The sequence below is a fragment of the Callospermophilus lateralis genome, chromosome 13, assembly GCF_048772815.1.
Source record: "Callospermophilus lateralis isolate mCalLat2 chromosome 13, mCalLat2.hap1, whole genome shotgun sequence".
NCBI lineage: Eukaryota > Metazoa > Chordata > Mammalia > Rodentia > Sciuridae > Callospermophilus > Callospermophilus lateralis.
Genome location: NC_135317.1, coordinates 92,651,962 through 92,665,682, shown reverse-complemented (window position 1 = coordinate 92,665,682; position 13,721 = coordinate 92,651,962). Strand labels below are relative to the sequence as shown.

The 13,721-nt window shown below is 38.7% G+C and overlaps 1 protein-coding gene across 1 annotated transcript; it reads right to left on the bottom strand.

Moving 5' to 3' along the window:
- Positions 1-7,309: 7,309 nt before the first annotated feature.
- Ptgs2 (prostaglandin-endoperoxide synthase 2) lies at positions 7,310-12,817 on the bottom strand. The gene is made up of 10 exons (XM_076831612.1): positions 12,766-12,817; positions 11,578-11,694; positions 11,333-11,476; positions 10,526-10,669; positions 10,039-10,220; positions 9,373-9,456; positions 9,030-9,276; positions 8,442-8,728; positions 7,852-7,999; positions 7,310-7,719 (listed from the first exon to the last, which is right to left on the bottom strand). The coding sequence occupies exons 1-10, from the start codon at positions 12,815-12,817 to the stop codon at positions 7,310-7,312; spliced, it is 1,815 nt and encodes a 604-aa protein (XP_076687727.1).
- Positions 12,818-13,721: the final 904 nt, after the last annotated feature.

The following is a 13,721-nucleotide window of genomic DNA, read 5'->3' as shown; positions in this document are numbered from 1 at the left end:
TTGGTTTACTGATCAGACTGCATTGACATTATTTTTCAACTGTAAAATTGTCAGACCAAATAGAATCTCCATCCCACTTCCAAATTCCTAGGAAAGAGTGGGTTGGGTGCCCACCCCAGGATGATATGCTATGGTAGTTTGGATGAGAGTTAAAGAAAACATACAGCACAAACCCGTTCTCTCACAAAGAGGACCTTGCATCTCTTTCTTTCTTTCTTTTACAGTTTTATTTTGAAATAACTAATTCACAGGAAGTTGCAAAAAAATATATGTAGAGAGGAACCATGCAGATTTCAGAGCACCTCCCCTAATGTTGACATCTTACATATAGTACCGTATCACGCATCAAAACCAGGAAACTGACTTTGGTACCAAAGCTTACTCAGGTCTTAATATTTATACACACATTGTGAGTGTGTGGTCCTCAGTCACTAGGTCATACATGCAACTGTGTGTAGTTACCACCTCTAGCATGATACAGAACTGTTCTACAGCACAAGGCGCCCTCATGCTACTCCTTTGTAGATACTTATCCCCCATCCCTAATCTGGCAACACTAATATTTTTTCCACCCATATAATCTGATTTCAAAATCATTGTATAGTGGACTCTCATAGTATGTAACTTTTCTTGCGTCAGGGGTAGTGATTGAACCCAAGGGTGTCTAACCATGGAGCCACATTCCCAGCCCTTTTTATTTATTTATTTATTTGTGTTTGAGACAGCGTCTCTCTAAGTGGCTGAGGCTGGCTTTGAACTCGTGATCCTCATGCCTTAGCCTTCCAAGTCACTGAGATTACATGCTTGCACTACCACAAGTGTGTAACTTTTAAAAACTTCTTTTTGCTTAGTACCTTTTTATTTTTTCCCCCTCTCCTTTCTCTCTGGTGCTGGGAGCCATCAGCCAAGTAGGTATGACAAATTCCTTGCCAGCTTACTCCCATGCTGTCTAGTGGAAGGACTTCTGAAAGGTGACCTTGCTCAAGGACCAGGGCAGGATCCGTGTTTAGCATAATAGGAGAGTAGGGTGTTTCCCCTTTAGAATAGGGCAGTTTAGCATAATAGACGTGGATTCCCCCAGAGCGTGTTTGTAGACGGCCGGTGTGAGTTCGGGAATAAAGAATTGCTGTTTGAATCTACAAGCTGTGTGGAGACTCGTGATTTGTGCCCAGCCAGAGACTGCGGCACTCTGGTTCTTTCTTTCTTTCTCCTCTCTCCCTCCCTCTCCTATTTTGTTATTTCCAGATTTGGGTTCTCATGAACATACATGTACAGGTTTTTGCATGAATATAACTTTTTACTTTTCAAGGGTGAATGCCCAAGAGTATAATTCTAAGATAATTGGCCCAAAATTCAAACACCATTGTATGGTGTGGTGAGCAATATAAGATACCCATGCCTTTATCTCTCAACATGAGAACCTTTTCATGGCAGGGAGATTTTCCTGGATTATCTGGCTGAGTCCAGGATAATCAGAAGGGTCCTAATGAGAGTGAGGCAAGAGATATTAAAAGATGCTGCCCTGTTGGCTTAGAAAATGGAGAAAGGGACTGTGATCCGGGGAATGAACGAAACCTCTAGAAGCTGGAAAAGACAAGAAGAAGCTCCTCTAGAGCTTTTAGTGGAAAGAGCCCTCCTGTGTCAGCCCTGCTGATAACCTGGCTTTTAGCTCATATGACCTACTTCTTACTTCTGACATCCAGGACTCCAGATAATACATCTGAGTTCTTTTAGCCAGAAAATGTGAGATACTTTGTTAATAGCAATAGGAGAAAAGCAAAACATATATGGCAATAAAATTTTAGTTGTAAAAGAAACTGCAAAATTTTCCCAGAGTAGCTATCCCTGCTTTCTAAGATCTTAATCTTTCTTCAAGAGTCACCACATATTCTATTGTTTTCTTGAAGCCATTTTTATCCATCAATTATGTTATTTCCGAATGTCTTTTAAATGTCAGGCACTGACATCTAAGACTCCAGATAATACATCTGAGTTATTTTAGCCAGATAAAAGTGAATAATACAGGTAAGGTCCTTGCTTTCACGGACATAAAACTCCAGGGAGGAGGTAGAGAAAGTAATTACAAACAAGGAGTATCAGATAGAAATAAATGGTATGAAGAGGAGGCGGCCTTCATAGTTGCTTTAGTTTGGGTGGTTGAAGAAGTCTCATCTGAAGAGGAACTTTGACCTGAGATTCCAATACTGAGAATAACACAGCGAGGTAAAAATAGGCAGGAAAACCATTTTCTAGGTAGAGGCCACATCTTGAGAATGAGAGCTAGTGAGCAAATCACAAGAAAGGCAATGTGACAAGAGTAAGGAACAAGGTGGTCCTGGGGCTTGGAGATGCTGTCTCTTCACCAAAACTTGTGTTGAAATTTACTTACCAATATGATGGTATTGAGAGACAGTGGGTTTTTTGGATCATGGGCCTCAAACTTTGTGAGGGGATTAATGCAGACCTCCTCCAAGATTGAGTCTGGTATTGGGACACCTCTCTCTTTGCACACTCGCCCTTCTGCTTTTCCATCAGGGGTTGGTGCAGTGTGAGGCCCTGACCAGGAGCCAGATGAATGCCAGTGACATGGTTTTGGACTTCTCAGCCTCCAGAGCCAAGAGCCATATGACCCACTCTCAGAAAATCTATTATTCAGCAACAGAAATGAACTAAGGCAGGTAGAGAATCAAAGTAGATGGGATCAGATATGTAGACAGGAGATTGACAGGTTCTCCTATGATAGGACAAGAAGTTTAGCCTCTGAGTAGTGGGAAACCACTGGAAGATTTTAAACATAGAGAAGCCACGATCTGATTTCTGTTTAAAAATGATTACTCTTCGGTGGTGCATGCTTTAATCCCAATGACACTGGAAGCTGAGGCAGGAGGATTGCATGTTTGAGGATAGCCTCAGCAACTTAGTGAGATTCTGTGTCAAAATAAAAAATAATAAGGGCCAGGATGTAGTTCAGTGGTAGAGTGCCTCTGGGTTCTATCCCCAGTACCATGAAAAACAAGAACAGAAACAAAAACACCCCAGGAGAATAATCCCACTGCTAAAAGGAATGATTTGAACAGAGAATAGAAGAGGGAGAACTGATGAAGAGACTATGAACTAACTAGGTTGATAGCATGGAATTGAAGAAAAAGGTGATAGATTTAGGATTTGTTTGTAGGTTGTAGTCAACAGGATTGTTACTGCTGCTGGACTGGCCATGGGAGTGAAGAAAGTTTTTTTTTGCTTAAAAACTAGGAGATGGTAATGTCTTCAATTTTGGATAATTATTATTTTAGGGCATATGGTCTGGGAAGGCAGAAAGTAAAATAAGCTATTAAATTTATGAATTCAAGTGGAGAGTCTGTCAATGAACAGTTAGATGTTGATCCTGGAGTCTTGAATATGGAATTGATTATTGTTTCAAATTATGAGGTTGGATGTGATTAATCTGGAAGAATGCAGAGTAGAAAGGGAGACAGCACTTCAATTTGTAGTAGAGTTTGAGCATAAAACAAAACCAACCAAACAAAAACATGGCTGAGCAGCAATACTCTTTGAAGGTGGAGAAAGACCAGGAGAGCATCATACCATGAAGCCAAGAAAAAAAAAAAAATCCATAAAGAAGTAGACATTTGGAGCTGGACACAGTGGCAAAAACCTGTAATTCCAGCAGCTCTGGTGGCTGAGGCAGATCACAAGTTCAAAGCCAGCCTCAGCAACTTAGTGAGGCCCTGAGCAACTCAATAACAACCTGTTTCAAAATAAAATAGAAGAAGCTATGGGGGAATGGAGTAGGCATGGGGGTAGGGAAGATGGTGAGATGAGATGGTCATCATTACCCTAAAGTACATGTATGAAGACAAGAGTGTACTTAGGGTACATGTCTACTTTGTGAACAACCAGAGGTATGAAAAATTGTGCTGTGTGTACTATGAATTGAAATGCATTCTGCTGTTTTGTATAACAAATTGAAATGAATAAATAAAATTTTTAAAAAGAAGAAAAAAAAAAAACACTGGGGATATGGTTCAGTGGTTAAGTATCCCTGGGTTCGATCCCTGGGACCAAAAAAAAAATATATATATATATATGTATATATTCACATTTATGTGAAACACCACTAAGAATTCTAATGAGAAACTTAAGGAGAGTGGCTGAAATTTAGAAAATTGTGCCAATTAAGTGCAACAGAGGGAGAGTGAACAGGGAGCAGCGGAACCTTAGATGTATACAAAGGAAATGGAGATGAAAAGGATCCTACATAATGATGTGAAGAGGTTGATGGATCCGAAGTTCTCAGTGAAATTGGTGACTTAGATGTCAGAGTGTGAGTGCAATAGTATGTGAGCTGCAAGAGTTGGTAGTAAAGTTGCATACTTGAAATGAAGACTTTGAGGGTAGTGTGTAATGAATGATGATGGGTCAAGGTATATGTGATTGTGGGAAATATGGTAGAAGGCCTCGATAGAATGGAGGAGGCCAGGGAAGATGTTAACCATGTGGTCCACCTAGACATTGAAACCACCAAGACTTTAAAAGTAGGAGTGCAAAGGAAGCCACGTGTAAGGTATGGATGTTTGCCATATTGTGCAATATCTCTTCCTTCCTGAACTTCCTTTTTATTTTGTATCTCCTTAGCAACATTTGTCTTATTCTTTGCCTTTTGTGGCTTCTGTTTTCTAGAGGAAATGAAAACAAGCTTGTTGCTTTCTCCAACAGCACAAAGCCCAATTCAACACAGGTTTTCAATGAATAAAAACAAATGATGACTCTAGGGGCCTCTACATGACTGAGGGCAGAACCATCTTATTGAGGGCCAGCCTATTTTCCAATAAATAAAACACAAGACAATGAGTAAGGATCAGGCTTCAGAGAAATCACGTGCCACAAAGATATATTAACAGTCAACATTTATTTTCAAAAGAGATTTTCTATTTTTTAAATAGTACAAAAATAAACTGTAGTTTGTCTCAAGACATGTTTTACATAAGTTAATTTAAATACACATTTGTCTAAGGCACTGAAACATTCACAACCCTAATTTTCAGGTATAGTCAGCAGGTTGATGTTAGTATCAAGTTGGTTTGTCCCTCCCCCCCAAAAAACCCACCAAAAAATCCCAGAAGTTACCAGTTTCATGCTTAAAACATCAAAATGTTTTAAGCATAAAAAATCCCAAAGAAAAATTTTCCTGAGTTATTCCTTTAATAACATCTTTCTTTCCTAAGAGACTTTTTTTTTTTCAGTTATTTACACAAATATTGATGCTGTCTGTACTTGGTGCTTGATGTTGAAATTCTAATCTTAAATATCTTAGTATCTCAGAATTAGGTTCCTGAAAACTTATTCACAAATCTTACTTAATCCCAATCATTTACATATTTCAGAGAGGTAATCACAAAATATATTGATTCTGACATAATAAAAAAACAAATGATTGCAGGCTTAAACAGTCTATAACAATAACATCCTAATTAAACATAATAATAATCCTCAATAAATATACAGTACCATAAAATGTCAGCTGACAATGAGATGTGGAAAACTATTGTCATTATTATTTTTACTATTAATGCTCAACTACTTACTAGTTTACAGAAAAGTAACTTTCTTCCTGTGGAGAATGCCTTACAATTCTAAGGTTCTAGCCTCTTTGTAGGTTCTTGGTTATAGATGGTTAAAGTTATAAATAAAAATTTCTGCTGTTCACTTAAAAGTAAATATATTTTTTAAAACAAGGCTCTTTTCTTTTATTCCTACCAAGAGGAGCTAAGTAGTAGTCCTGAGCTGAGGTTTTCCTGAAATGTGCAAAGTTCAAGTAAGACAATATTAGAGTTCAAAGATAGAAGAGCTCTGATCTTAAAAACGAGGAAAACAAAAATAGAAGAAAAGCTGAATCAGAAAAGTTACTTTTAACAAAGTAGCTACCAGGAAAAAAAAAAAAAGAAAAAAATCTAAGGAGCAGCATGCAGGGCTGGTTTTGATTCAAATGCCCAAGGCTTGAGATTTGTGTCAAATGGATTTAAACGTTTTGAAGAGGATTTTGATGGGGCTAATACATTTTGCACTGTCATAGTGACTGCAAAATCACACTGTATCAAAGAAAATCTAAGAAAATAGATCATTGTTCAAGTCTAGCTCGGGACTCCATTTAACTCAAAGCAAAATCTGTTGAGTACCATCCTGCAGTATAAGGATAGAATAAATTCTGCTTCAAAAGTTTAAATCCAAATTAGAATTTGAATTCAATTTTCTTCCTTTTTATTGGTTATTAACCTTAATCAATTTATTTGTTGTGGTACTGGTGATTGAACCCAGGGATACTCAACCACTGAGTGACACCCCCAGCCCTTTTTATCTTTTGTGACACAAGTCACTAAATTGCTGTTTCACCTAGATCCTTCTGCCTCACCCTCCCAAGTCCTAAAATTACAGGTGTGTACCACCATGCCCAGATGTTTTTCTGCTATAAATTCAGCATGTTATTGTTCATAAAAACAAATTCTAAAATCTTTAAGATGGAACTGGACTCTTAAAAGAATCAAGGGTCTATGGAAACCAACTTAATAAATAGCATTTTGACTTAAAAAAGTCACGTTATAAATAAATTTGCACTCCTAGTGAAAACCCCAAAATTTGATATTTTGATTTAAAAGGAGGTTGTAAGTCATGTTGGATTTTTTCTCCTAGTGAAAAAGCAAAAATCTCTAATATTTTAACCAGTAACTATAATTTCTACTGGTTTGAGAAGTGATTCTACCCATCGATTTAGATTCAAATTATTATTTCAAGGCTGCTTTAAAGACATGAAATTACTGGTAGTGTCTGCTTTAGATATTCATTTAAATGTCTTGTACCCTTGTTTGATGACAGATGAAAAAAGTCCTTTAAAATTCCAACCCTAGTTGCTCTATTGCAGCATAAAAGGCAGATTAAAAATAATGGCAGTGTAGAAACTGCAGCATTTCCATCTTGTAAGTATTTGAATGTTCAAATACCTTGGCATTTGTTCTTATTAAAACATACTATATACTGAAATTCAAGTAAAAACATGTCAAGTCACTTCCCATTGTTTTCTAAAAGAAAAGAATGAACTATTTTTCCCCCGTAAGTGGAAGAAAATAATCTTTAAAAGTAGTGACACAGTAATTTCCACAAGTGTGACCCCTTCCTCTCTAATAAGAGTACTGCCGCCTTCTGTTACAGAAGATGGAAAGTAACATAAGGCATTTAATAAATATATTAATATAAATATTAATTATTTAAGTTAAAAGGAATGATCCATAAATAAATAAATATGACCAATAGACTTCTACAGTTCTGTTGCACGCCCTTTCAGTAGTACTGTGGGATTGATGTCTTCTAGTCTGGAGTGAGAAGCACTTGCGTTGATGGTGACTGTCTTGGTGAGCAGTGGATCCTGAACACTGAATGAGACGAAGGGACAGCCCTTCACGTTACGGCAGATGAGGGACTGAATGGAGGCAGTGTTGATGATCTTAAAGCCCACCTCTCCTCCAAAAGTGCTTGGCTTCCAATAGTGAGGAGAACATATAGGATTACCCAAAAGTCCTTTCAAGGAGAATGGTGCTCCAATTTCCACCATGGTCTCACCAAAGATGGCATCAGGACGAGGCTTTTCCACCAGGAGGGCAGGATAGAACTCCATGGCATCAATGTCACCATAGAGGGCTTCCAACTCTGCAGCCATTTCCTTCTCTCCTGGGAAGGTGAAGAAGACAGAAATATATCCAATGTAAAACTTTAAAGAATTTCATCCCTTCAGTTTGCTTTCAACTCCCCTGTTATTTCCATAGACCCTTGATTCTTTTAAGAGTCTAGAAAATTGTATACCTGTAAGTTCTTCAAATGATTTGTAGGGCTTCAGGTTGAAGCGTTTGCGGTACTCGTTGAATGACTGGTATTTCATATTTCTGCTGTGTTCAATTGAGGCCTTGGCCACTGTTTGTACTGCAGATGGCACATTCCTGCCACCAGAAACCTGTGCAAAATGAATTAAATTGTCAAATCATTTTTAGGCATATTTACTCCTTTTGCTTTAAAGTATTCTGACCAATGTCCTCAGCCTGCTTATATACACTGTAACAGCAGCTGTGCTGAAGATTCAAAGTGACAGTGGTCTAGAACTAATTTGCCTTTTAAAGTTATACAAATGAAGCTGATATTCAAGTCTTCAATGTATTTCTATATAATCTGTAAGATTTATATAAAGGTTTAAAAATATTAAGGTATGGGTATGTATTATTTTCTTGACAATGTGCACTAAAGCTTTGGATATCAAAGAAAATTTAGCCTTCTTATATTAAGAGAATAATTTTAGTAGTAAAATAATTGATTTTTCCTTTATTAACTTCAAGAAAACTAATTTCAGTGTCAGAAATTCTAAAGTCACTGGCCAGTCTTTGTTTTTCAGTAATGCTTACCCTGCCAGCAATTTGTCTGGTGAATGACTCAACGAACTGGGTAAGTCCATGTTCCAGTAATATGGAGTTGTTGTAGAGAAACTGTTGATAGTTGTACTCCTGGTCATGAATTTGAAAGGTGTCAGGCAGAAGGGGATGCCAGTGATAAAGTGTGTTAAACTCAGAAGCAATACGGTTTTGGTACTGGAATTGTTGGTTGAAAAGCAGCTCTGGGTCAAACTTGAGTTTGAAGTGATAGCCGCTCAAGTGCTGGACGTAGTCTTCAATCACAATTTTAATGGTCTCCCCTATTTGCACAAGACAAAGAATTAAAAATCCTAATGCTTTCTGATAACAAGCTTTCAAGCAACTAACATGCAATTTTGTTAATTTGCTATTCTTTGTTTCTTTTTAAAATTAATATCAAATCAAAGGTAGTTATATTAACAATCATGCTCATAGACCAAATTAATGGTGTATGTTTTTTCATTTACAACATTCCTTTGGAATTACTCCTGCCCCCACAGCAAAGGTATCAATAAACTATTTACTTTATTTTGGGGATGAGGGTTTTGTTTAGATAATTTTAGATAATTTTCTCTTGCTCACCTATTAATATTAGTCTGCTCGTCTGGAACAACCGCTCATCATCCCACTCTGGATGTTCCTGTTTAAGCACATCACACACTCGGTTATGTTCCCGTAGCCAGATTGTGGCATACATCATCAGACCAGGCACTAGACCAAAGACCTCCTGCCCCACAGCAAACTGAAGGTGTTCAGGGATGTGAGGGGGGTAGATCATCTCCACCTGAGCGTCTTTGACTGTGGGAGGATACACCTCTCCACCAATCACCTGTAAACAGGAATAAACATTAGAGTTTAAAAAACGTATTTATCATTTTAAAGTATAAGAGTCATAACTGATTTTTAGTAGTCAAAGGGCATATACCTGATATTTCAGTTTTCCATCCTTGAAGAGGCGCAGCTTATGTTGTCTATCCAGAGTTTCACCATAAACATGACTTAGGTCCACCTAGAAAATTATGGAATATTTTCAATTTGCTGCTGTTGAACAATCTTATGATTTTTATATAATTTATCATTAAATAATTCAATCATTTAATTTTCTTTAAAATTTTTATAACCACAAAATATTAAAATTTGTTAACCCACTGAATCTACAAGCCCCTATGTCTTGTGTTTAAAGGTATTAGTACCCATACTGGGCTTAAGAATATGCTTCACTATAATCATGATATTTCTAAAAATAACATTAAAAAGTGAGGGCTGGGGCTGTAACTCAGTGTAGAGATCCTGCCCACTAGTATGCATAAGATCCTGGGTTCCATCCCTAGCACTTCAGGGAAAAAAATATAATAAAAAACCCCAAAACCCTAGAAAAATGAATTGATACAAAATTCTTGACATTTCAGTGCTAAAGTTTAAAGAATTTTTTATATGTGTGTCTGTGTAAATACTTTTACTAAACCAGTAAATTAAAATGGAGAATTCTAAGGTTTTTATAGACATTTTATAAAATGAGGGTGAATTATTTGGTATGGTACAAATGTTAGCATTTATCATCTGCTACAGTTCTGATTTAACTCAGTCTTACCCCGTGGCCCAGTCCTGTGGTAAAAGCTGGCCCTCGATTCCGATCTGACTTAAAAAATTGATGGGTGAAGTGCTGAGCAAAGAATGCAAACATCATATTGGTGCCTTGGGGGTCAGGAATGAACTTTCTTCTTAGAAGAACTTTTTCAAACACCTCTTTAGAATCAGGAAGCTCCTTCTTCCCTGAAAAATGAAAAACTTAAGATAAAAATCCACCTACATATTAAAGGGGACAGACATGACTGTCACTTTGAGGACATTCATCACTTACAGGGTACATACAATTGTCAAGAGGACCATAATGAAAATTCTAAGATATTTGAGAACCCCTTAAATAATTTTTTCTATTTAAACTAGCATTAATTTGCTTTTAATAATATAATTATTAGGACATTATACCAAAATGGTCATTTAATTTTATGGAAGTTTACAGATTCATATTTTTCTTGAAAAAAAAGTTGCATCCATAATCATTTATTCTCACCCACCTTTCACACCCATGGGTGTTGGGCAGTCATCTGCCACAGGAGGCAGGGCTCTGGTATAGTAGGAGAGGTTAGAGAAGGCTTCCCAGTTTTTGTAGCCATAGTGCACATTGTAAGTTGGTGGACTTTCAATCAAATGTGATCTGGCTGAAAGTTAAAGAAAAAAAGTTAAAAGAAAAAGTTTAAAAAGTTAAAAAAAATATTTTATTGGTCTCCATATGCACAACAAATCAATGTTCATTTTTATTTCAAAATGTGGAAGGTAGTACAGAAATTAAATTCAATTCCAAAGGTACTCTAAAAATCATTACATTTCAGTGTAACTACCAGTGAAAATGCCATCTTTACTAAAATATACATGCTTTACAAGAGTACTATGCTCTAGCAATCTTTTATTTCTCCAGTAGCTTCAATTCTCTGCTCAAGAGACCTATAATAAGAATAGTTGTGCATGGCACTACTTCAGAAGCATAGAATTTCTTTCTAAACCAATCCAAATTAACCACTTATGTGAATGTTTAGGATACCTCTGTCCTATATACATTCAATAAACAAATAATAAACTACACAAACTGGCTGAAATAGAGGGATGGAGTCTTCTGAGTAGAACTGACTACAGGACAGAACTGTATCAACTAGATGGGACCAAACGTCAATATTTCTGATCTTTAAGCAGACCAACTAAAGTTACATTTAAAATCATTTTGACAGGTTGGAAATAGGTTTTTGGATTGGGTTTAGTAATCTTCATTATTATAAAGTATGTTTCTTTGAGGAAGTTGAAAACCTTAGAAAGATATTTGTACTTACAAGTCAACACATATCTCATGATTGAATTTCGCAGGAAGGGAATATTATTGACAATGTTCCAGACCCCCTTGAAGTGGGTAAGTATGTAGTGGACTGTGTTTGGAGTGGGCTTCAGAAGTAGTTTTATTCTGGTCAAAAGTTCAGCTGTAAGAGAGCAAGAGAAATGAGACTCATCATAAGACAAATCTATAATGATACCTGTATGTAATCCCAACCCACATAAAGAAACTCAAGGGGAAACTTACGTGTTGAACAATTTTCACCATAGAATCCTGTCCTGGTACAGTCACACTTATACTGGTCAAATCCTGTGCTCATACATACACCTTGGTTTTGACATGGGTTGGAACAGCAAGGATTTGCTACAGTATAAAAGTAAGGACAGCACATCAATCATTCTTCAATGTCTTAACCTTGACTTAAATGTTTCATATTTTAACTATGGGGCATCTTTACAATAATAAATATAAGAAATAAGTAGTCATGGAATACAATTTTTAAACCCTTCTCACTGAATGGTTATACTGAGTAACAGATTGCTCAACTTGATAACAACTTTTTAGATTTTCAAGTCAGTGTTTCTAAAAAGCTAAAGCAGCACTTTCAAATGGATTGGATCTAGTACTTTAATTATTATTAGTAGTGGTAGTCCCATGGATTGAACCCAGGGGTGCTTACCACTGAGCCACATCCCCAGCCCGTTTTTATTTCTTGAGACAGGGTCTCACTAAACTGCTTTAGTCCTTGCTAAATTGCTGAGGCTGGCTTTGAACTTGCCATCTTTTTTGCCTCATCCTCCCGAGCCCAAATTTAGCAAACTTTTCAAAGTCAAAAACAGCTTTTACTTTTCAAATATTTTGTTTTAAAAACATAATTTGAGTTTCCCTGGGGCCGGAAAGCACTGTCCAGAGTATTAATTAAAACAATGGTTGCTGGCCTGCCTGGCGCAGTGGTGCACGCCTTAATCCCAGCAGCTCCGGAGGCTGAGGCGGGAGGATTTAAAGTTCCAAACCAGCTTCAGCAATTTAGCGGCGGGGGGGGGAAAGCATCCTGTGGTTCAGTGGTTAAGCGGCCCTTGGGCTTCAATCCTCAGTGAAAAGCAGAAAGAAAGAAAACACAAAAACAGAATGACTGCTGTTTGGTAACAAGAGGTGGCACACACACGTTTCACAGGTATCCATCAGATCCCGTCTTAAAATGACAACCTGCACATTAGGATCTCTATTCCTATCTAGCAGATGAGAGTGAGTCTTAGACCGGTTCAGGAGCTGGTGCACGAGATCAGATTGGGTGGCAAAACGGGGTTACCCCCCCAGTTCTCTTGGACTCAAGTTCAAATTCACCCAGCCCGTCTCTTCAGGAGTCGGCCTGCCGAGATGGACCGAGGTCGGAGCGGAAACAGCCTGGGTGCGGGCAGGCCACGCGGTACTCACCTGCGTGGCTGATGGCCAAGGCGGCGCTGAGCAGCAGAGCGGCCCGGAGCATCGTGGCCGAGGGCGGGGCGGTGCGCGGCGGGCGGAGCTTGGCTGTCGGGTCGGCTGTCGTCTGGAGGTGGCCCTGCGGGAGGCGCCGCTGCGGAGTTCCCGGGAGTGCTGACGCTCACTGCTCAAGTCGTTTGACAACTGAACCCTGGCGGAGAGACCCTCCCTTTTATGCCTGCAAACCAAGCCCACGTGACGTCACACGGACTTTTTCCATCGCCTGGTCTTACTCTCCACCGCCGTTTTCCCCTCTGCACTAAAAAGTTGCGTAAACCCGGGTGGGTCCGGAGTTTTACTCACGCAAAAAAAAAAAAAAAAAAAAAAAAAGTCGGAAACCCGCGAAGCTGCCCTCCGCCGCCCCAAGATGGGTGCGAAGCGAACTGTCCCCCCTCGTCTCCTATTCTTTCCACCTCCGGGGTGTCCTCCGCCCCCCGCCCCCCGGGGACTTGGCCACGTTCCTTTCCTTTTTTCCGGTTTTGGACCGAGCGCTTCCCAGAGCGGGTGCCGTGACCATTCGCCTTGGAGGGGATGCCGGAGCCGGAGGAGGACGCGGCTTCCCCTGGGGAACCGGAACGCCCGAAGCCCAAGAGCGCAGGGGATCACCTCTCCCGTGCCCAGGTCTCTAGTCTTTGGGGGACCTAAGAAAGGATGACACGACTCATGCTGTTTATTGACCCAGCTTAACCAGTTGTATGTGGAGCACATTCATAAGTACCTTTTATTTTTGTTATGTTGAACAGAATGTAACAGCTAGGCTAAGTGTCCACAGCTCTAATTTCTACCTAAATTTCTTTTTAAAATAAGGGTTCTTCCTTTGCTTCTTGAAAAGAGGGGAGAAAGGAAAAAATTTTCACTACTCCTAATCAATTACTGGGTAAATGATAGTCAACATGAACTCCAGGGTTTCC